At 34.1% G+C, this 25,688-nt stretch overlaps 2 protein-coding genes across 8 annotated transcripts in view; one reads left to right on the forward strand and one right to left on the reverse strand.

Annotated features, from left to right (window-relative positions):
• Positions 1 to 818: 818 nt before the first annotated feature.
• Positions 819 to 8,459, forward strand: Rrp42 (exosome complex component Rrp42). 2 transcript variants are annotated; one of them, XM_087414448.1, is made up of 6 exons: positions 819 to 1,006; positions 6,626 to 6,825; positions 6,895 to 7,060; positions 7,240 to 7,434; positions 7,633 to 7,788; positions 7,877 to 8,459. In XM_087414448.1, exons 2-6 carry the CDS (start codon positions 6,692 to 6,694, stop codon positions 7,979 to 7,981), a joined length of 756 nt encoding a protein of 251 aa, XP_087270574.1. In that variant the 5' UTR covers positions 819 to 1,006; positions 6,626 to 6,691; the 3' UTR covers positions 7,982 to 8,459. The 2 variants fall into 2 exon arrangements, with proteins under 2 accessions (XP_087270574.1, XP_011061249.1); XM_011062947.2 differs by lacking the exon at positions 819 to 1,006 and adding an exon at positions 1,699 to 6,355.
• Positions 8,460 to 9,027: 568 nt separating this feature from the next.
• PMCA (plasma membrane calcium-transporting ATPase 3) overlaps positions 9,028 to 25,688 on the reverse strand; it is a 192,607-nt gene continuing 175,946 nt past the window's right edge. For 4 of the 6 annotated variants that reach the window (XM_011062931.2, XM_011062930.2, XM_011062929.2 and 1 more), the window contains one exon: positions 9,028 to 22,471. In XM_011062931.2, coding sequence (XP_011061233.1) covers positions 22,250 to 22,471 — 222 coding nt within the window. In that variant the 3' untranslated portion in view covers positions 9,028 to 22,249. The remainder of the gene's footprint in view (positions 22,472 to 25,688) is intronic. The other 2 variants (XR_015547710.1, XR_846671.2) reach the window with 1 other exon arrangement.

The raw sequence follows: 25,688 nt of genomic DNA on the forward strand, positions 1-25,688 counted from the left end.
TATTGCATTAATATAATACGTATGATGGTATACTTAATCGTGATTCATTTCTTCTTATCTTATATATAACTTTAAGTCATATTCTTGAATATATTTTTTAATAGACTGTAAATGTAAATTATACCTTGATCCACTAATTTCATTCAATAATTCTCTCTTATTCATACTTATGTTTTTATATATAACTTATCTTACAATTTAATTTATATCAAAATATTATATTAAAAATAATCTGAATATGAAATGAGAATTAATAAAACATATCTTTATTGATAATCTTATTATTATGTACGTTATTCGTAGTAGCATGATAATTAATTATAATATTGTATTATTAGATACCATATGTTTAGTTTTTTCGGATCTCATGTCATTTATTTTGTTTTGTGTATCTTACTTGATATGCTTGATGATGCTTATCATATAAACGTGCATTATATCTTCATTGCTGCATCGTCAAATTTTCTATTATTTGATTTTTGATCATTAGAATTTTACTAACATTATAAATTTCAATTCATTTCGCGAATATGTAAAATTTTTTTGCTAGAATAATATCAATATATATATTTATATATATTATATATATATATATATATATATATATATATATATATATATATATAATATGACAAGTAAAGTCTTTTTAAACTTAAATAAAATTCCAAGTTTAAACAACGTGTGTCGTACAGAAATATTCGATTCTCATGCAAGTAAATTTGTGAACATATCTTCAGTTTTGTATAATTTTACGGTTATTATTAATTCTCTTTAAATAATTTTTCATTAGTTTAAATTTTTCAATACGATCTTCTCGCGTATGTATTACACACGAATCGAACTGTCTACTAATATTGTCTGTCGGCGATAATAATAGTCCAACAGCAAGGAGGTATTTCTGTCTATCGATTTTTAATTAAAATGCGATCAGTCTACGGTCAGATGTGACGAAGGTAAGTCCAATCTGGCTTGAAAAAAAAAGGAGGAATATAACGGAAGGAATAAGGTAAGTGGTCAATTTTGATCACGTGGAGTATAAGGTAATGTACAAAATTGTTCTTTATTTATTTATTTATTTGATTTCCTTTATATTTTTCTCTATTTTCTTATATATGTACGAGACTGGAAAGATACAATTTACATTCTAATCGCGTGCGTATATTTGAAACTCTAATTTTTAGATTTATCGCTCGAGTAGATTTTAGGTACTTTGCTGGATTAACCAACAAATCAGTTCCCTTACTAAGTTGCATATCGCGTTGCCATTTTAATTAAAGACTTTTTTTATTAAGTTGAAATATGTGGGTAAATAGATAAATGGAAAAATACGGAAAAATATGGACAAGTAGGAATATAGCCTGGAATACGGGTAGGTAGGGATTCGGTCAGGTAGGAGTGTTAATAATTGAATGAAATAATTGAATAATGAGTTGAAAAATAGAGTTGAAAAACTTCTATTATAGACAAAATAATAATAACTTGTTTAATAACTTATAATAATTATAGTACGACGATATATTTATTATTATTATTGTATTAAATATTAAATTATTTATTATTATATAAAATATAATAATATATAATTACATTTGTTATTATATTTTTAATAATAATAACAACTTAAAAATTATTAGGTCATTTAAAAAGTATCCGCGGTTTTTTGTTCAATTTTTGAATGATACTTTTTAAATGACCCAATATATTATTAATTTAAATCAATTCTTAGAGATAATGTAAAATATTACATATTTTTGTAAATGTTTTGTATTGTATTTGTAATTTATGTAATAATAATTGTATATTATTGTATCATTTGTATAATTGGAAATACTATGTATTGTAATTATAATTTGGATAATTGTAAATAATGTTTATTATGTAATCGGATGCAATTAATAAGACAAAGATCGATGCGCATTTAATAAACGTTCGTTTTGGGAGGTTTTAAGATTTTTTTGTTAGCAAAAGATTGTTAATAAAAATTCGGGAAATTCTTCATTTAAAATTTCGTATTAAAAGTTATAGTTTATGTGGTATATATTATAATAATTAATTGAAGACAATGACAGTATGTGTATATAGTTTTTATTCAATTAGATATCACGATGTCACAAGTAAATTTAATATAGCGAAGTTCCAAATTTTATATGAGAGTTTATTATAAAATTTGTGAAACGCCTTATTTTATCTCGCTCTTATGATGAAACGAACTCGTGAAATATATTCAGTATTTATTAAAGAATTCTTAAATTATAGAATCACACATATACCATAATATATTATACTATTCTTAAATTGTTTTGTATTAAATATATTAAATTATTAAAAGCTAATGCAAATATTGCGTTATTTTCATGTTAGATACGATAATTGGGGCTCAATCATGGCTGTTTCTAGCATCAAGTAGACATGTAAAAAAAAGTAGACATTACAACGTTGTAATTCGTACCAATGGAGAGTAATGATTTTTAACGTAGAAAGTTATTTCTCGTCAGTTTGCATAGCATCCATCCGAGATGCTTAATATTATTTCGATGCTTTATTGAATCTGGGGTTTTCGACCATTGCAGGGCTAAAATTAATCGCTTAATTAATTAAGAGTTTTTTTTTTACATTCCTTGAAAGCACTGATTTCGGCAATAAGTTAATAGCAACGGCAATATAATTTTTGTAAGTCTAATCATGAAGTCAATTAAATATAATATATTCTGAGCCAAGAATTAATTTTTCTCATTAAATATTCTTTCATTAATTAATACTGCTTTGACAATAATAAGATTTAACAGATTGAACATGGATAGCAATTGTTTATAGATAAGTGAATTACATTAAATAAATTAAAATTACAAGTTTTGTAGTCGATTTTGCGATTTCTTTAAGAAAAAATGTGGTTACAAATGAATATATTTTTTATTTTTATTTTTTATTTTAATCTTTAGTTTCTTTTAAGAAACTGTTTTCAGGCACTGGACATCCCTTTATTCCAAAACATTAATTAATTAAAAAATTTTTTAGATTAATTTATATAATAAAATACATACGCAGTTTATATATTATGCAAAAAATTTTTAGCTTCTATTTATCTGATAAAATTTTTTATCAAAAAGATTCATATTTATTTAAATGATTTATTGTAATAATATAATGGACATAATTAACAATGTGAGTACTTAAAGATTCAAGACGAATCGATTGGGTACCCCGATATCAATAAGATTTTGATAGTTCTAATTATCTAAATATTACATTAATTATTTAGATAATCCTATTTAATTACTTGACTACATTTAAATAAATGTTGCAGACAAAAATAGATTGATATAAATTTTATATTAACAATATTCGATTATAAAATCAAAATAAGATGAAAAAATGAATAAAAATTAAATCTCATTGTTATCGGTTCGATTCATCTTGAACAGTTGGTACCTGAGAATTTTTGTACCCACATATGTAATAAATTATAATGACGTATGTATTTTATTACATTGAAATATAATCATTTGTAACTATCCTTCGATAAACATTCTATCCATGTTTTTTTTATTTAGTTAATGCTGTATTTCGTAATAATTTGAAGAATTTATTTTTGTATGCAAATCTTAATCTTGTGTACTATGAAATTGTGATTAATATCGATTAAGTTATCGTTAAAATATTCAGTAATTCATAATATTCATAATATTTGCATTATTTGCAAAAATTTGGAAAAGGGTGACAATTGTTGATTCGTTACCAAGATGGGCGCTATTATAAGAATAGTCTAAAAAATTTGGGATTAGTTTCCTCCTGTAACGGAATTCTTAGTGTCCAACGAATCACTTAACTTTCTCTCGCGTTGACGTGAAGCAGAGCACAGCTCGCTTTCTGTGGAGATCATTCTTCTCTCTATCGGATACTATCCAACATCTTACTCGGAAAAAGTAATCTGATCTCATTGTTGAACTTATTTTCTATTTAACGCAGTGTTTCCTCGCGATTTTTTAGAGACTCATAAAATTATCTCTCTTGAAAGTAAAGCAAGAAATAGAATTTATATACGTGCGATTAAATCGTTTGGTTCATTATATTATTTGAATCATAGATATGTGATATTGCAACACATTTAATAGTCGTTAAATAACATTTTTATTATCATATAAAGAAATAATAATTATAGCAGACGCGTTGCAGAATTAAAAATTATATGTATCGGAATTGATTAGATCGTTTTATTTGTCATTGTCTTGTATCGAAGTTTTGTGTACTTTTTTGCATGTTGCACATTTTTTTTGTAAAATGTATAAGTTACATATATATAGTTAATTGACATTCTTTTTTATTGAAAGATATATATAATAAATTTATTAACAATCTTTTTGGTCACGATTGCTCGCGTAAATTAAAAAAAAGCAAAACAAATTTTGCAGTTATATTTGATAATTAATAAATGCTAGTAATAATCATTTGTCGATTGGATGTATAGCCATATTTTACATCGCGATCGTGAGAATTTTGTGTTATTATATGCATACCGAATATTTTCTCTGTAATTTCATGTTAAAAAGAAATTTTGTGCGTATACATATTGTACATTGTATAATATTTTCAGTTTTATAATGTAATTTTTTTGTAATATGTATAATATAAAGTAAATTGTATAAAAAATAATGTAAAATAAGTAATAAAGATGTAAAGAAATATATCATAAAATAGGGTAACTCTAGCCTCTATTTTGTAATTCTTACAATTAACGACAGTAACTGTAAATATTGTCGTTGAACAGATTTCATACATAAAAAAACTACGCAACGACAATATAACAACATCAATATTATCATTAAGAGTTACAGAATAAAAGCCTTCGTCCCAGAAACTTTGACACAAATTATAAAAATACGTATGCAACACATATATCCAAAATCATGATATAAAACTCGTAAAATTTCTTTAAGATAGTTTGATCAATTCTTTATATATTTTTAACATGTCATATGTCCAGATTTTGCGTGCTGTATTGTACATATACAAAATTTGTCTAAATTTATTTTGATTTTGGACGAAAATTATCCCATTTTATGACATTGTAAAGGAAAGAGGACTGCCGATCGGATGGCAGGGGATGTGGTGGAGGGCCTCTATAAATTAACTTATTTTTACCAAATTATATGGAAAACGTAATTTGAATGTAATATATTTTATGACTTTTTTTGTATAGTATATTGATTTAATAATTAAAGAAAAAAGGAAAATGGAAGGATTGTAGTAGCAAGCTGACATTATTTGTCATCATTTAACGTTAAAATGATATCAATATTGTTTTGATATCAAAATTACAATAAATAATGTGAACTTGCTGAAGTAAAAAAAAAAGGACGATCGATTATAATCGATGGGTGAAGGGCCTCTATGAGTTGAATTGCATTTGCCACATAATCTGAAAAATGTATATAAGCCCGGGAAAAAATATTTTGTATATAATTATATTAAATTATATTAAATTATATAAAAATGTAATTTTATATAATTGTATATAATTATATGTATTTATATTCAATTATATATAAACTTACATATAAAATTATATATAACTGTATATAATTTTATATAATTACGTATAAAATATTTTTTTCTGGGAGTAATTTGATTATAACGTACTTTTGATTTTGCATGATTTTTTTGCATAATATGTTGTATTAAAAAAAAAAGAAAGGAAAGAATCTACTGTTGTAAAATTCTTGTAAAATTTTTTGGTATAACTTATTTATATATTTAGATCCATAAAGAAACAATGGTAAGAACAAAGAATTTTATAATAGTTATAAAGCTGCTTTTTCTTTTAAACGCAGTTAATATCTATATTTATTGGAAGTTGATAATTTTATTATAGTTCGCTAATAAATCTATTGTGCAAAAACTGCACTTATATTTGAATATAAAAATATTTTTTCCCGGGATGTTTTCAGAATCATTTTTAGATAATTACAAAATATGTTAAATAATAAGTTTATATTTTTTTATATTAAGTTGCTATCATAAATTTTTTTTTTACGAGATCATAGATTTTATAAATCGAATCACGTTATTAATTTTATCGTCAGTAGCTATATGTATACAATAGTTCCCAAATCGAAAATGGATGTATTGGCGCTAGTGTACGGGCGATTTTATTTATTTTTCAATTTAAGTGAGGTTATGTTGTCCTCAATCATCCTGTTCTAGTGGTAAACACAACTGATATTGGTAAAAATACTTTATTTTTGTGATTGCGTTTCCGAGTTAGAATCAACATTAAATTGACGAAGTTAATCTCTGTGAGATGGCCGAAACCCCTTTGAGTTTGGGTGAGAAGACATTTATTATTCACGGGATTGATGTGAGTACTTTCAACAGTGTTTACGTGCACGTGCAATTGTTTCCTATGCATGCTTTGCTAGTATTTATTATTTTCGAACACTAATTGTTATTGCTAATCTATTAATCGTCAGTCAGGTGCTGTTAATCTATTTCTGATAATCTCACATTATTACAGATAAAAATTAACTCTATTCGAACAACATTTTTCGCTTATAGTTTTTATATCCAACAGTTAAATCTTTGGAACTTTTGACACGTACTATTGTAACAATTAATTTGTTAATTTCAGCTTGATCTCAGAAATGACGGTCGATCCAGGTATCAGTATCGTCCTATCGAGATCGAAACTAAGCTGATGAAGCATACCCATGGGTCAGCGAGATTACGTATAGGCAATATTACAGATGTATTAGTTGGCGTAAAACTTGAAATTGACACACCGTATGCTGAACGACCAGAGGAAGGCAAATTGGAATTTTTCGTAGACTGGTATGTATACACCTTGAGCTTATAGTTTATATTAACATCGAAGGTACTTTGATTTAATATTTTTTCTAGTTCTGCTAATGCTACACCGGCATTCGAAGGCAAAGGTGGAGACGATTTGGCGACTGAAATTAGCAATGTCCTTTCCATGGCCTATCAGACACCAGACGCCTTTGATTTAAAGCAGCTGTGTATAATACCTCATCAGAAATGTTGGAAAATATATGTGGACATTTTGGTAAGTAATATTGGTACAATACTATAATACAATACTCTGTTCTATTTAACTAAATTTTTTGCATTATTTCTTCAATCATATGGACAGAAGAAGAGGAAAGAACGTGCAAAAAAATCAGCTGAAAAGAGCAAACCTAAAATCGAATTTAAAACTCTGCCTCATCTTTTTCACTTTTTCAGATTCTTCAATGCGGTGGAAATCTATTCGACGCTGTTGGTGCTGCGGTGAAGGCGGCGTTGTACAATACTGAAATTCCAAGGGTGATCATAGCCATACTCGACGGTGGCGAACCAGATATTCAGATATCAGACGATCCTTACGACTGTATTAAACTAGATGTCACAAATTATCCAGTGGTATTAACAGTATGCAAGGTATGCAATAATCTTTAGTCATTTTTTAAATAAATGAATTATGATGTTTTTATAACATACATTTACCTAAGAAACAATAAGGAAACCGTTTATTGCTTATGGTATTTCTATAAAAAGATTCAATTCTTTCTTTTTTCTTTTTTGTAACTTTTTATTAATTTGTACATTTTCGGCAATTAAAGATATTTCCTCTAACAGATTGGTGACAACTTCGTGATAGATCCAACGTCGGAAGAAGAATCTTGCAGTACCGCTAGTATCCTTATGTCCGTGATGCCGAACGGCAAGGTGACGTCTGTAGTCAAGCTGGGATACGGCAGCTTGTTGCCTAGTACCTTGATTAAGATGTTGCAGGTGACAACAGTTTTTATATGTCTTAATTATTATATATTATGGTTAAAGGCGAATTTTGTCAAATTTGTTTTTGACTCTGGATTTTCAGGTTGGAAAGGATATCAGTTTCAAACTAAACGAAGCTCTTATGAAAGGACTGGAAGAGGAAAACAAGCTCGGCCAAACGAAGCCCATATTTGGATTTCTCAGATAACATTGCGCGATACATTGTTATGGATTTTAAAAGATACAAATATATCTTTTTTTAATTCTTAGTTTTGTGGACTCGTTAGACTGTGCAGTATTCCTTGCTATTTGATGTTGTAACTGTTAACGTTACGACGCGACGTTTCTCAAACTCTAACAGAGCATTTTTGATACTTGTAAAATTTGAAGATTGCATAAGAATAAGATTGTAAATGAAATATCAATAGTATAGTTTCAATATAGTCAAAGCATTTGACTATAGTATAACAATATTTAATTTAATTGTGTAAATTTTGTGGGTGTGGGTGGGTGGGTGTGTGTGTGTGTGTGTGTGTGTGTGTGTGTGTGTGTGTGTGTGTGTGTGTGCGTGTATGCGACTTTGCAGAGCGTATGAGTTTGAAAATCATTACTTTGAAAGAAAATCCTCGACATGAAAGATATGTGTATAATAATATAGTAATCAAATAAACGGTACCAGAGTCGTATATGTGTATAGGTTTCAACACACACACATACACTATATACTATTATTTTTTAATTGTCCCGTCTTCTAATCGGGCAAGTACATAAAAATCTCTTAAAACTTCAATAATTTTGAACTCTTCAGCAGAAGTTCAACAGCGCTCATTTATCGACTCTGTATGGCATTTTCTTCCTTTCTTTTTATTCTTTTTATATATAAAACTCGCGTCGCGCTTCGCGAAAACTCAACTCGAGGCGTATTCTACAATTTATACTTCAATTATTAACACTGGCCTCCGCTCGCTTTGATTATATCTTGACAGGCGGATTATTGAAAGCTCGATAATCAAAGTCGATAAATGATACGCGTGCACACGTGCGCGATGAAGTCGGCTTCAACGAATATACTTAAAGTAACATGTTTCTCGTCCACAAAAATTAACATTGAGAAAAATAATTTCTGACGCGATTATTTCAATAGCACTCTGTTTTACAATAGGATATTCTTACTGTTGTATAAATATCCTCCATGAAGTCAGTTCGTTATATAATATGGGCAGGGAAGCAGGAAAATTCGCACGAAACTCGAGCTGTGATAACGAAATCCGTTGTTTCATTTCTTCTCTCATATTTTTTTTCAACGATTCCTTAAATAGAGTGGCTATTACAATGATTATGTTGAAAGTAGTGCTGAAAGTAGTGAAAGATATCTTTTCTTTTAGTTTCTTATAAATATTCTGTTCTTATACACAGTAGTGTTTTTCTTCCTCTTACGGATTTGTTAATAGTTTGTACAGAGGTCCTAGCATAAGTAATTCTTACAAGATAATAGAATCGTTTTCTAATGTGTAATCGTATGTGTAGTTACAAGTTCGTTAACGCGTATGTATATGTATATGTATATGTGTATATATATATATATATATATATATATATATCGAAAATCGGACGTCCGATTTTAGCAGCGGTGACATCGTCGAGCGACATGTAGGAACCTCCCTTTCACACACACATTCTCTCTCTTTCTTTCTCTCCAACTCTTTTTCGTAACTTGAAAACAATTGAACTTGACGAGGACCGGAGATCGCATTTTTGCATGGCTATCGACGTGAAATCAATTTCTCGCAACGTAAAACAACGTTTGATACGAATGCATTTGTTATTGCATCACGCAGCGTATTTAAGTCAGAAATTCTGATTACCATAAATAAATTATAAAATGCCAGTCAATTTTATGAACAAAAAATTTTTAAAAATTGGATATAGATCTCGAGTCTTTAATTTTTTATTTACAGTGAGAAAATACATATATTAATTTAAGTGATTTAAGCAAAGATCATTTATTTCTCTTAATTCTCAATTGCAAATATTAATTTAGATAAATAGAAATAAGAAAAAGAAAACGAATATTAAAATATTATATAATTTAAAATATAAATTCATATTAATCGCAATTTCTACAAAGAAAGAACATTTATTTATTTATTATTCTTGTTCTTCGCAAATATTACGTTGGATAAATAGAAATAAGGAAAAGATTATAAATATTGAATCATTAAACAATTTAAAACGTTAATTTATAAAATGGATATTTTTTTATATAAAAAAATAATTATCATAAAATCTTTGTTCCTAAAAAATAAAAATTGTTCGTGTATTTTAAAAAATATGATAGAAATGACTCGAATACGTCGCTTACGTATCTAAATATTCGCGGGTTGCATAGCTTATGTGCTAGATCCAAGATCTATAACCATTTACAAGGCCATGCATTTACGCATATATCTGTGAAAATTCATCTTCGAAATTATTCCTCTTTACTTGGCATCTCCTTGTCGTTTCTTATCTGTGACATTTTTGTATACTACCGTCGAAGCTTATTTAATAAGTAACAAATCAGGATCGCGATAACGTGGAACACTATATCGCCTCCCTTTTCTATAATAACAAACTAAACCTTAAATTACGCTAACAATTCGCGAATTATTATCATCGAGATGTGTCATTAACACGCTGATTCCAGGCGGAATAAGGATAGAAAAACTTCGGATTAGAAAAATTGGTAAAGCGATCAGATTCGCGATTTAAAGAGCGCGGTATTCATCAGGAAAATAAGACGAATTCTTTAAATAACGTTAAAAATCGCGATAATATGCAATGTGGTAATCAACGTGTCAATCATCTGCTATATAAATTCAAGCTTAGACAAACCTAAATCTCGTATCTCTCAAAGCAATCATTTGCATCGATCGCGAAAGTCAATCGCTATTCTAAATCGCAATTTATCAACAATTATTATGAAATTATCAATGAGGGTAATTGCGTATATCTCCTAGGAGGAAATATTTAAGCATAATCTCAAAAATCAGTTGTCAGTTTCTTAAGTACGTTAAAGCTATGTTATTTACGAATTAATAATTCGCGCGCATGTACATGAATATATGAATATGCATTCATATGTTGTAGCGAATCTCGGAAGAAATGTGCACTCGACGACATTGAAATGCAGTCAAATTTTTTAAGTTGACTGAACTTTGGTCTCTTTTTTTGATTTGCAGCATTAAATAATTTTGGCGCGACTGGGCTCTTAAATAATAAATATCTCTCTCTGTTAAAATTCACCGTCGGCCGTGCAACACGATTTATGTATATTAATGAAGGTATGTACATTTTCTCGAAGCCTAATTCGCCAAAATTCTTTAACTTTATACTGACGATACATAATTGCGTAGTTAACGATTTCGTGTTAACGAAGTTTCAAACGAGGTACGTAATTTCTAACAAGATCTTTCTAACAGTATCTTCTATATAGATACAGAGTAACCCATTTTAATGAATGCTGTAAAATATTTCATAGATTGAAAGCGAAATACATGCATGCTTTGTATTTTATTTGCTTCGATAGGAGAATTATTATGTGGAGAAAAAAAATAAGTGTCCCGATCATTTAATGCGAAATATTTCACTGCATTAATTATAACGGGACGACTTCTTTTTTATAGATAATTGTGTATGTATATATATATATATATATATATATATATATATATATATATTTATATCTAATGTCTGTAATTGTATTTATATACTTATATTTGCATTTGTCTTTATATTTATATATTTATGTTCATATGTATATTCGTATTTATATTTATATTTCATATTATTCATATGTTCATATTTATAGTTGCATTTATGTTCATATTTATATTCGCATTCATATATTCATATTTTTATTTATAATTACTTATACATATACATACATATAAATATGTATGTATAATTTGCTGTGTATGTCCAGCAACTCTTTTGTTTCAGACGTAGAGATACATTTCTCGTATATCTCCTTCGCACATGAAAACTGAACGATTGAAAAATCAGTGCATTAAGAACTACCTCAACTTTTTGTGCGCATTTAATGCGAAAGTAATTGGAAACGTAATTAAAAAACGATGGATGGCGATGGATGGAAAACGACTGTTCGAAAAAGTGTAGATCGAAAGCATGGTAAGTGAACGAATTAAACAAAAAAAAAAGAGAAAAAAAGAATCGATTCACACTCGTTCGACAGCTGTGAATAATCGTGTACTTTATTTATTTAACGTTTAATTAGACTTTCGCAAGTTTAAAATCCACAGTTTAATTTCTCTCTCTCTCTCTCTCTCTCTCTCTCTCTCTCTCTCTTCCCACTCATTACCTCTATTTTAATTTTAATGTCCATATGATTATTATATATAAGTGTCGCTCTTCACACTCGGTTAATTGATTGCACGTCGTGAGAAACAAATCCTTCTTTTTTCTGTTTTTTTTTCCTCTCTTCCTCTTTATTATTAATTTCTTTATTATTAACTTCTTGCACTCGGCGAAACGTAATTGCATATAACTTCCCTAAAATTCACCACACTTTAACCGCAATAAATAATGTGTGTTACTCGCTGCTTATTTAATTAATTAAGATGGTTTGACAAAAACAATCGGCGACATCTCTCGCCGCACACGAGACGATCCCTCGCCGTACCCCGTAAAATTAGATAACAACAGAGAGACCCCCGAGAGCTACCAACTAATTTTCAGTAATCGCACAGTGGGCATATCGTTACTTTACGCGTTCAGCGCATCGCATAGCACAAATTACACCGCCGTTCGCTCTTTTTTCCTTTCAAACAAGCCTTTTTACAGCTCCCTATACGGCCTCTCTTCGCATATTCATGTTTGCCCTCGTTAAACGAGCAATCGGCGATTGGAACTAGAATAATCTTTACCATAGTTCCGCCTCGAGATCGAAGCTGCTATAATTGTAATTGTAGATACGTATGTACATCTGTACATGTTCATATATAGACACCCCTTGTAGAAATTAATACTGAGAATTAGTAGAAATTTACAGTGGTAAAGTACTAACAGTATTTCAACGATTATTTGGCCAATGCTTAATTATTAAATACCGGCTTATTACTGGTTCAATACTGGCAGCCCTTATAGATCCAGCAAACTCCAATTATAGATAATTTCTCGCTCAACAATTTAACTGTTATGTACGACATGTGTTACAGTTATATTGTGCATCGGGGAAATTATAACAAATATTAGTTATTGATGTTATTATTAGTTGATGTTTGCTGGAAAAATTTAATTTAATATACTGGAAGTAATTAATTGCTTACTTTGAATTACAAACATTATTATTCAATATTAAAAGCACTTAACAATAGTATTTTTAATTTTTAAAGTTGAAGAATTTGTACAGTATAGAAACTTGTAATATCCCAAGCAGAACAACAAGTCACAATAACTTCAAAATAATGTTCAAATGAATAACTGATTGAAAAGTGACTAATCTGTATTTTGAAATCATTTTGACGTCATTTTGATAATTCATGTTCTGCTTGGGATTATAATATAACATTCCAAGGAACACATAAAAGAAGTAAAATCAAAATGACTATTTCGATTCTTAACGTCAATAAACAGTCAAATTTTGTAACAAAAAAATCATCATTTTGACTTTCATGACGTCAAAATAGAGTCATTTTAACTTTCTCTTGACTTGGTGTGTTCTTTGGGATTTGTTGCTGTAATATTGTTGGAATGCTGTATGGGAAGCAATTAATCACTACCTTCCAGTATTAAATTTCTGTAAGGAATGAATATGGTATATACGTACATATTACGTCAAGTGTTTACATTTAAAGGGAAAATAAGAAAAAAGAAATCGATCATATGGAAGGTCGGCTGCCCCGAGTGCGCTGCTCGATGGATCTCTTCTCTCTCATTAGCTTCGTCAGCCTTCGCGCTGATCCCTTCGGTTTCGGCCGCGAATCCATGATACGGAAAAACGAGGTATGCGAAGTCACGCTAAGTGCATAAGTACGCGCACGGTTTACTTCCTTCAATACACGATTAATTCGACGGCACAATATACCGATTATATCGTTTATGTTAACGCGAGGATACCCGGGCCCGCCGAGTAAACCCGAATTGAAACGACGGTGATCGGTAAAAAAAAAATGTGTCTCAGCTCGGAAGAAATTACGCCATGTTCAATGTCTGTAAAACGATCATCAACGTTTATTTAAGATACATTGTTATCGAAAGCATTTAAACTCTTCCCCTTTTTCCTTACAGGTGCCTGATAATTAAATCCGCGCGCGTATTTACCGTATTTAGACGATTAAACACCGACGCAGAGGTAAATGGCTTACAACGACAATGATTAGATCGTATGCGATAATCGTGCGATTACTGTACAACATTTGACGCTTCGCGCGGCGAAATTTCTCTTCAATCGATCGAAAGTCGTTCCAGATTTTCTTTCGTGAGACACGGTAGCGTGAGACAGGAGACAGAAAAAAAAGAAACGTTCCCGAACAGGCGAAGAATCCAGACATCCCCAGTAGAACAACAGATTGACGATGACTTCATTTTGACGTCATAATGATGTTCTATAATATTATGATTCTGTGTGTTCTATCTGGTTTCTCAAGCAGAACAACAGATCACAATAACGTCAAAATGATATCAAACAAATCGAAAAGTAAATCATTTTGGAGGTATTTTGATGTCATTTTTATCATAATTTTTCCGTTTGAATTGGATCCTTATCATTTTCGGCACTCGATTCGATTCTCGCGAATCGTCTCACGCTACCGCCTGAGAGAGGTGATCGTCGCATCGTCAGTTATAAAAAAAAGAAAGAAAAAAAAAATAATCGCGAAGCGCGCGTGCGTTAACAAGATCCTGAGAGAATTATCCGTGAGAATTATCGCGGATCGTGGGCACGCGATATTAACCCGTTGGCTTCTTCTAAAAGTCCAATCGCGTATTCGATATATAACTATACTTTCTAGGGAAGCGTACTATTTTTGTTTTATATATACTTAACGCTATTTACAAAGACTTTAGAGTTTTTATTCGAGCGAGCGAGAAAAAAAAGGAACATTTTTCTTTCTTTTTTTTTTTTTTTAACGAACGACTGCTCGAGAAACGCATTGCTCGGAAGAAATACGCACACGAACACGTATACACACACGTACACACGCACACGAGGGGGGGAGGGACCATTGTTACGCAACAACTGCAGCATAATTAACGCACCGGCGCCAGCCGGTGACTCCGCAACAATTATCTTCGCTGCAACTATGAAAGTGGAAGTGGAACTATGAAGAATACCCGTTCGCGGTGACGACCGCCAAACGGGTTAATATCGCGTCGTGGTTAATGCGACACACGTCGAATTCGAATCTCTGCGGACGTTGAATTCGGGGATCCGGCTCGGCAGAGTTCACGGCGAAACGACCAACAGCCGCGAGTGCATCGCTCGACGTTGCACCACTGAAGTCGCCCGATTGCATCTCGATCTCGGACAGAGATCCTTCTCTCTTTTTTTCTCTTTTGGTCTCATTTGTTTTTTATTTCGTCTTTCTGTCGGTTCTTGAATTGACAAATGAAATATGGGGATGCAAGATAATTCGATACGGTTGTCTTTATCCAGTAAACATTAATTAAAAATAATATAACTTCAGTATTATTTCATACTCAACAATGTAAGTAACACATGTGTTATGTTACATTTATATTGTTGAGAAATTATAACATTATAATGTCATGTTAGATTTAATTGTTTCCCATACAGTGCAGATTATTCCAGTAATATTGCAGTGTTCCAGCAACCTTGCAGCAACGTTGCTATAAGCTTCTGAGCTGTATGGATGTTTACTGCTCATACAGCGTATAAACTTGCAGCAACACTGCTGCAACATTTGCAATGTTACTGCATATTGCTGGAATGATCTGTGCTGTATGAGTGTGTAATAAAACAACCGTATAAATTGCATCCTCAAATCCTTCTTTTTGTTAATATTTTGTTTCCTTTTTTTTAGAAGGAAAGAACACGATTATTGGACTATAAAGTATAATTAGACGTAGTAGACGACAACATTATGCGCACGAGAGTTGGACTCTGACCCGAACGGGATGCAACCGGACCCAAGAATTAGGGCGAATCAGGGCTCATCCGCGATCCGCACTCGCGTTTCTATATAATTAACAATATCGCCTATAATATCTGAGGAAAACGCGCGTGCGGACGACGGCCGACGGAGCCGATTATAATACCGATGTCGGTCGTCTCAAACGACAACGGATACATCGACGGTTTATTTTTTTTTCTTTATTTCCTTTTCCTGCCCGAGAAAGCCTACGTAAGTGAGAAGAAGGTGAAGAAGTGAAAGCACGCTGATCTTAGAACTTTCCAGCAGCTCTGGCGGATTTACAAGGCTCGGAAACGGTGAGAGAATTATTCGCTTACAAATAAATTCTTATTATGTATATATCGACACACACGGACAAGAATATAAACTCTGCGACGCGAAACAATCTGGTCAACACAGGTTTCTCGCGTCGTGTTAGCTGTGCGACTCGCAGAGGAGCCTCGATCTTGAGTCCTAATTTTAACGACAGAGAATTCATTATTTTCTAATCCTTTCTCAAAGTGTCGCGGAACCTTTTATTGAAAAATTGCTTGAACTTTTCATTACCAATTTATAAAGCAAACGATTAATTTAACCCATCAAGATTGTCGCAAATTAATAATCTTTTAACAATAAAAATAAAGAAATATTATTTTTTAATTAAATTCGAGTAGATTTTCTTTGTGCTTTTTCATACATGAGATTTAATAATCAAGATATTCGAAGGAAAAATATACAGAAAATATACAACGACTATGAGTTTAGAATTCGCAAGAATTCGCTATCGTTAAAATTAAAAGTCGAGGATCCCAGGGAAACACATCCTGTACATTCTCTCCCAATCGGGATCGTCCCGTGAAACGACCCTCCAGCTATCGCAGCGTAAGTCGTTTGTCTTCGTTAGTTAAACCGCGTTAGGACATAATCGTCGGAGGTCGGATACAGCTATGCGATACTTTTTTTTTTTTTAATACACTGCGCGAGAGAAATGCGGTCTTTTTTAAGTACATAGATACAATATAAGAAACGCGTTAATGGCGCATAAAAATATTCTCGATGCTCTTCTCAGTTAATAAGGGACGGGATGACTTACGCGACTCTTTGCTGATGATGAGCGAAGAAGGAAACGGAAAAGAGATCCATAAAATGGCAAAATGACACGATCGCGCGAATAATGGGGAATATATATATTTATATGTGTATGTGGCGCATGTGTGTATGTGTGCGAAGGCAGATGTGTCTACTTGTGTATACGTATCAGTTGTATATGTAAGTATATCGAGAATTTAGTCTCGAGTTATAATCGAGCATTTTTGTCCCTTTTCTCTTTTCGAACGTCCTACTCGCGACATTTATTTCTGGACCGGAAAGAAATTGAATAAACGAAATCGGATCAGGGACGACGACCCAATTTGTGTTAACTCGGGAGTCACTTTTTTTTTTATATAAACGATCACCTGGAATATTTTTACACATCAATTAAAATCATTCTTATTATTTATTAATAAAATATTGATATTATATTAATTATACCTGACTGATAAAACCAATAATATTATATCTTATTAATTGATTTCCGATTTTTAATATTTGAGAACATTGTGTGGATATGGATTTAATCATAATTAACTGAAAAAGGAAAATAGAGACTAAATATTGAGTTGAATAAGCATAACATAAAGTAACTTATTATATTATGATAGTATTTCTAGTAAGTTTGAGATTTTAATTAATGTAATGCTTTTTTGTTGCTTATTTACTTTTCAATGAAATCGCATATAAAGCTCGGTAAAGAAGTTATTTAAAAAAAAAATGATACCATCAATGTAAATATCCAGACAAAACAATATTTTACAACAGTTCACATTTTTTCGCTACTGAAGTATAAAAGTATCTCAGGTGATTATTTCCGGATTAAATCCGCAGTGTCGCAAAATCATTTCATAATTTGACTTCGTTAAAGACGAAAATTTCAAAAGACATGAACCTTTCATGTCGGTTTTTTGTACGTCTGTCATACATCTTCAGGTTATTTTGCTCGTTAAATCTGAATGAATTCTCTCGCCCGGAGAATCGGGCGTCATTATAGAGGTTCTACGATTTGTAGAAGTACAATCATTCAAGTTAACGCTACGTCTTTTCCTATTAAATACCAACTAAAAGTAACTTCATACAGCAAAACTTACAGCAATATTGATGTAACATTTGCAGTGTTATTGCAATATTATTGAAATGATCTGTGTTGTATGGCAACATAACGTTATAATTTCACACTCAACAATTAATGTAATTATTATGTAACACATATGTGTTATATTATATTTACATTAAATCTGAAATTATAACACTGATGTTATGATACTTTTAATAGATATTTACTGGGTTCCCGGGGGATTCGCTTGATCGAGATATTTTGCGTGAAATTAATTAGCGTGACTCGTCCTTCTTGTGCATATCTAAGCGCGAAGGTAAAAGGAGGTAACGCGGGCTTAAATTGTGATTCGAAAGGAGTACGTAAAAGGTCGAGATAGAAAGATACGAGGCGGCGAGGAAATGTTGACGGCAGGTGAGTTAGACGAGGACGAGCGCGACAAGACGACGTCGTGACGGTCCACGACGATGGCGAGAACAGCGATGGTGCACGTTTGTATGTGTACGTATGTGTGCCTGTCTATTCTGCAAGTGTATATGAGTTTTGTGTGTGTATGTGTGTGTGTGTGTGTTGTGTATGCCGTGTGCGTGTGTGTAACACAAAGGTATACGTAACAATACGCGCGTCTTTATTATTTGGCAGTGTAAGGCATATAGAGTGCTTAAGACTAGAATAAGGTGCAATAAATAGGCCTCTTAAAGCCTTTTTCAAACGAGAGAGAGAAGTCCTATTGTATACGTGTATATATATTATACGGACCTAAAGAGAACTCTGCTTTACTTATACTCTTTTTTTAATGTTTTTCATCGTTTAATTCTCGATTAATATAACCGATGACGGCGTAATAACTTGACTTAGGTACTTCGAAGACTCGAAAATGTATTTTATTTCCTTTCCTTTCGCCTTTCACTTAACGTACTTCTGTGTGCTTTCTCTTGTCACTTTTCTATCTTTTCTACCCAATCTTCCCTCTTTCCCTTTTTCTCCCTCCCCTCTCTCCCTCCCTGCCTCTCTCTCTCTCTCTCTCTCTCTCTCTCTCTCTCTCTCTCCCCCTCTCTCTTTCTCTCTCGTGAAAGGGCGCTTGAGAAATGAACGGTAAGCTAGAACTACAAAATACGGCTACTGACTTCATGGAGATGTAACTTCGTACACACGTTACACGCTATTTTCTATTATTTGGCAGCGGTCTTGCACTTAAAAACGTAAAACTTACACGACGAAGTATAATAATAAACCCATATTATCAACGTTTTTTCATCGGGGTCCGGTGGGTGAGATGGCGATTCTCGATTATAGTCGCGTAATCGAGCGATCGCGAAATTCTTACAACCCTCCCCCCCCCCCGCCCTATCATCCCTTTCTCATCACTTCCTTTGCCTTCCCTCGTGCGGCCGTGAAGAAACACGTTTCGTCGCAATCGCGAAATACGAACTATTCCTCTGCGTGATAATGATATTTATAATTATATTTATATATAATATATCTCTCTTTTTTATGTATATATGTATATTTATGTATATATATATATATGTATATTTATACGATCTTCGTACACGTGAAATCGATAGGTCCTGAGAATAACATCGTAATCATAGGATGAATGAATTCTGTTTTTTTTCTTCGCATTTTTCTCCCTTTTCCCTCTTTTTGCCGGCATACCCAGGAGGGCGAAATGGAACCAGCCCGTATCCCGTTTAGGTTGCTTTAGGTCCCTCGACGATGAAACGATTGAAACAGTTCGTCGATTAAACGCGATCTTTCCCGTGATCTAACAGTAAGTACTAGCGCCTATTTGCGTACATCGTCCCATTTCTCATTCGGTTTCCGCGCGACCATCGTCCCTGTTTACGTATCTTCGATCTTTCTCTCCTTTCCCCATTTCGCTGCATACATTTGTAATCGTATATACATATATACATATATGCACAGAGGATTCTTAAATATTCTAAAAGATTTTAAGGATTCCTCACATTTTTTTAATTCGAGATAACTTCATATATGGCTATATTGAAACTTAGTTCTAAAGATGTAGAGTGTCAAAATTGAAGGAAAAAAATCGTTTTTTCCAAAAATTGTGAAAATTACTCAAATAATTTTAACTCATAGAGTACAGTTCATTCTAATAATATTCATATCAACAGTATAGCAAAGTTCCAGCAATATTGCAGTAACATTGCAAATGTTACAAATTTTATGTTGTATAGGGATGAAATTTGGTGTATCTTTTAAGGCTTCTCTTTTGACTTCATACATTATTTTTTTTATTCAATCGGGGGCGGATCCAAAGATTAGATTTCCACACGGCACACTTTATTCGAGATATTCTGAGAACATCCTTAAGATGTTCAAAGAACATAGGCACGTTCCTTGAGAATTTGTGCTGGAGATCTCTACGAGTTTCGAAACTAACCGATTTTGAATACATTGCCATGAAATTTTCATGTTAAATTAATGTAAGAGTCATCCCTTAAAATCTTTTAGAATACTTGAGAATCACTTTGTGTGTATATATATATATATGTGTGTGTGTGTGTGTATATCGTTAAAGCACGTGCGCAGCGTGTGTGATTACGCTTTTACTATCAGGATCTTCGTATCGATTTAAGCGTAATAATGGCAATGTTGTGGCGATCGATTCCGTGATCTGCGATCTTTCGGCAAAGAAGAAGAAATCGGTGCGACTTCGCGTAATTCTCTATTCACCTCCACACCCCCCTCGTTCTTTCCCCATCCCCTTCCCGCCCCCGTAGGGTCGTTTCTTTCTCTTCTTCTCGTTTATCGCAACGGTAACGCTAGAAAACAAATTGCATTTACACACACCCGTTTTTTTTTTCGCTTTTGTCCTCCTTCCTCAAACTCTCTTCTCTTGGTAAGGCACCCCCAGTGCAAAGTATATTCACGGAAGTATTAGAGTAATACAAACTAATGACTAGATCATCCTTAAGTCTCGCGCAAGAGAGAGATCGGGAGAGCGACAAAGGGAAAGAGAAAGAGTCGCGAAAGAGGGAGAAAGGAGAGAAGGAGAGAGATCTCTCTCGGAAGGAGAGAGAGAGAGAGAGAGAGAGAGAGAGAAAGAATCGTCTGAGAAATAACAATACATTATTACGAAAAGAAAGGGAGAGAGAAAGAGAATAAGAGAAATAGATAAATGTAAAGGGCGAAGAAAAAGAGTCAGAGCAAGGGAGAGAGAGAAAATCTCATACGCGCGGCGAAGAAGAAAGAGAGAACCAAGAAGTTGGTTGGAGGAAGAAGCAACGAAGAGATGAAGACAGAAGAAGAGTTAAGAATTGTACCAGCTTAAGGGTACCAATTGTATCTTACATATCTACATATCATCAAAATTCAATCTCGAATCTTTCTCTTTTTCTCCCTCTCTCTCTCTCTCTCTCTTTCTCTCTCTTTCTCCCTCTTTTCTCCGACTTCTATATTCCTCTCTTCTCCTCTCTTTTCCTTCCTTTCCGCGTCTCCCTTCGTGCGGCCGTCGTCGCGCTTCTTCCACACACAGTGGTGCGTCAAAGAACGAAAGGATTTAACGAACACACGCACACAGACACACGCACAAACACACCTCGCGCGCGCACGAACACAAAAAAGAGACACAAGGTGGTACGGTGAGGAAACGTAAGGGAGGCGCATGTAACAACTGAACTGCATATGGGAGAGGCAGTGGTGCGTTACTTTATGGGATAATATTTATAATTGATGTCTCGCACAGATCGGCGGATCCGTGCAGCGACGACCGGTCGGCGGTCCCCCGGAACGGCCTCGACAGGGGGGGGGAGGGCGCGTCGGAGTGATTGTTCTCGTCGCGAGAGAGGAAGAAAGGGTGGCCCCATTTCCTCTCAACCACGATACTCGACCCCTCCTTCTTGTTATCAATCGTGAATGGACCCTCCACTCCGCTCCTTTTTTCTCCCCGTACCTCCTCTCTCTTTCTCTCTCTCTCTCTCTCTCTCTCTCTCTCTCTCTCTCTCTCTCTCTCTCTCTCTTCTACACTCTCTCTCGGTCCCACCCCCCCCTCTCGTTTTTATGAGCCCCCTGCTCTCTCTGTGAACGATCGACGGCCACGGGGAGACGACGGGCGCGGGAGGGTGGCGAAGACGTCGTCGTCGTCGTCATCGTCGTCGTCGTCGTCGTCGGCGTACTCGTAGTGGTAGTAGGCGTCGCTACTGACGACGCGACGGCGTCGTCTCTAAACGGCAGTCTCGGTGTGACTGTGACTCGAGAGCCTCTCGACGTCGATCTCCGGTATGGTGAGCTCGTCCGGTATGTTGTCGGCGTACTCGATGCTGCTCGTCTGCGAAAGTCGTTTGCTCAGGGACGACTGCTTCCTCAGTACCTCCGCCAGGGTGGTGCTGCTGTGCTCGCCGTAGCGCGTGTCTAGGCCCTGCCGAAATGCGTTCACTACGCGAATCTGCAAATTGGAAAGCCGGGTACCGGTCAGATCAGTCTGTTCGCATGGAAGACGATCGGCACCGCCAAGCCGGTATCGCGGCTGCGGCGGCTGCCGATGGAGATGATTGAATGACAGGCACACGCAACAGCAAGTTGCAGGCTGCCGACACACGCACTCGAGATAGAGAGGAAACGTTCAGGCGAAATTCATAACGCCGCGAACACACACACTGTGTATATACGTGCGTGTATTAACTGTGTGTGGGTGGTTTACGCACATATATGCACAATGGATACGTATAAAATGCGGACCGTCCGCAAAACTGGCGGCCCTTATGTCTTACTGGGCGTCCTCCACCACTTTGGAGTACTCGACATTCCAAGTAACACTCGAATGTCACGATGAAATGCACTTTGATTGAGACTTGACGAAAATTTCACTAAATTTATATCAATTTCACGTTAATGTGACATTATTGCGTGTTACTTGGGATCTTTTCCCGAGAATTTCATACGCTACAGAGACCAAATTCTGTCTGAATTAACAAGAACTTGGTCTTCAGAAAGCTTGCTATCATTGACGATTAATTGTCACATTTCTAACAGACATCCTGAGAACATCCTTAGGATGTTCAAAGGACATTCTCTAGATATTCAAAGGACATCCTCGAAAAGTTTAGAGGATACCCTCTGAATGTTCAGAGATCCTTTATTAGGATGTTCATTGATCTGTGCTGTATGGTTTATTTCTACATCTTTTTGAAAATTGCGGGAAAGTAGGCTCCAAGCTCGTCGAGGAGGCTTCCATTTAAGAAAAACACGCCGGTCTTGGGAGGTCCCATACAGATATTTATATGTAGCAACGGCGGGGGAATGGAATCGGAGGATGAATCGCGTTTGAAATGAGAAAATTCGCTTACCGGACTCACCTTCAAGTTAATTCAAGCCATTCTAATTAACTTTCCAGTCTGTGTTGAATTTTTATCCAGATCAGATCTGGATCCAATCGTTATGTCAGCGTTATTAATTTTTTTATATTTTTTTCACTATTTTACTCGATTCACCATGAGACCCCTATTCGCTTTGCATCCCGCCATTTGAGTAAATACGTAGAAACAAGACAGAAAGCAGCGATGGCACAAGAGATTACAGAACTAGCGGGGCTTTTTTGGATTGCCCTGCGGAACAAGGCATTGTTAGAACACAAAGTTCGGAGCAGCTGCGTCGGTATGGCTGGTAGGAGAGAGTGAGGTTGCGTGTTCGTGAGGATCTTAGCGATTTCGGCATACTTACTTCGAGAGAGTGAAAGAGAGGGAGGAGAGAGCGATATCCCCTCGTGATTCTCCGATCATGTGTGAAAGGCGCTAAAGATTAAACTTAACACATTGAGGACGGGCGTGTTTCTTTCGTTAAACGCAAGATTAAACTTGCTTGCTAAGAATGCTACCGCGAACTCAGTTATTTTTATGAGTTTGTATTACATAAAAAATACAACTTTAGCCATAAGTGCAACAAAGAGTCCTCAATTTATTGTATTTTTTTTTAAAGGTAGTTTAAAAGCCAAAGAAAAAGTAAGAAAATATTAAAAATATTATTTTTTAATAAAACTATTTTTTACTTTTTTTTTATTATTAAATATAGAACGTTAATTTGTGGGGATGTTTTATATTTATGGCCAATGCTGACTACGAATTCGAAGAAAACAAAGAATACCGCTGGCGCTTTTCTATCCAGCGCAATTAATAACGAACGTGAAGAAATTATTATACTGTTTAAATTTTAATCTTAGTTTAATTTACTTTTTATTCTTTTTTCAGTTCTACGAATCAAAAAAAGATAAAGAGTAAATTAATCCGAGATTAAAATTAAATTACGTTGATACAAATTAACGTTACAGATGTAAAACATAAAATCTTTGCCCCGCGCGCATCCGCAAAATGTTAAGTCTTTGTCACTCTCCTAACATTAATTTTTGATAACATTCTTTGGAACTTCGCAAATGTGGAAATCAATGGCGGTCGATTCTTAACGAGAATTTCGAGGCGATTGTTGAGTAATTAAATTTAGAAATCTTTTAATCCACCGTATATCAACTGCACATTAATTATTCGACGATTGAGGGACTAAGTGTCCACAATCTCTTCTTTAAACATCAATGCATTAGACAGAAAAATTTTCAATCTCATTTCGTTCACAACACTTTACCAATTGATTGAATTATCGCTAAAGTTTCCTCCAAGAAGAAATCGATCTTGAACTCGGGGAGTACATTTCTGCCGATTACCACTTTTGCAAAATCGTCCCGAGTAATGCTCGTCGATCGTTCCGCTTTTACTCGAGTACCTCGCAATTCGGATGAACGAATGCGGCCTGCAAAGAGATACATCGTGTGTACCGACGTCGCCGCTCTGCAACTGTGCTTGCAACTTGCCGCGCAACACCGCATGCACCCATCGACACTATAGTCATTTCAGAGAGACGAAAAAAAAAATTGCGGTGGAAAAAAAGGATATATCCATACTCGACTCTCGGCATTCTATTTCTGCATGTTGTCGACGGCTTGAGGAACTGCGGAAACTGCTGCCAGCAGTCGAGTTCGAGACAAAAAAAAGAAAAAAGGGGAAAAAAAAAGAAAACGGTTTTGCGCCTTTTTCTATAATGCGATAATATATATATATATATACGCGATAAATCGCCAAGCTGAATTTACGCGACTGGTCACATGCGCGGCCAATGATTTACAGATTTTACAGTCGATCACGACGATCGAGAAGCGTCGCAATCCGCGTCGGGCAATCCAACAACGAATTCTTAGCATCTGGAACGCGTGACTTTCCTCGAAGTTACTCCTGTAGCGAACATATTCGCGCAAAGATTATAACGTGAATTATAGTTGGAATTAAATAACGGTGAAGTTAAAATGTCGTCAACTTTGAATTAATGCTGAAGAAATTATTGAATTTCAATGAATACTTTCGTGGAAATTTATACTTTGCAAAATAATTCTGATCGATTGCTCTTTTTCATGCAATTATCACCAAGATATATGGAAATCACTTCGAGGAAATCGTCGCCGAAGCTAGTCGTGAACGTCGGAGAGCGCGGGACGGATCGACGTGCGACAATTTTGTGCGGTCATACAGAGTGCGTCTTCTGTTTCTCTCATAGCTTCGAAGAAGCCTTCAACAATTGAGAGAAAGGAGAAAGAGAAAGAGAAAGACAGAAAAGCGTAAAGA

The sequence above is a fragment of the Acromyrmex echinatior genome, chromosome 16 (genome assembly GCF_024713525.1).
Source record: "Acromyrmex echinatior isolate Ae372 chromosome 16, ASM2471352v2, whole genome shotgun sequence".
NCBI lineage: Eukaryota > Metazoa > Arthropoda > Insecta > Hymenoptera > Formicidae > Acromyrmex > Acromyrmex echinatior.

What these genes read in the sequence shown, in the direction of transcription:
- Rrp42 (XM_011062947.2), top strand. Translation starts at nt 6,299, where the DNA reads ATGGCCGAAACCCCTTTGAGTTTGGGTGAGAAGACATTTATTATTCAC. An exon ending in TTATTATTCACGGGATTGAT is followed by an intron (nt 6,356 to 6,625) that starts GTGAGTACTTTC and finishes TGTTAATTTCAG; the next exon opens with CTTGATCTCAGAAATGACGG. An exon ending in AAATATATGTGGACATTTTG is followed by an intron (nt 7,061 to 7,239) that starts GTAAGTAATATT and finishes TCACTTTTTCAG; the next exon opens with ATTCTTCAATGCGGTGGAAA.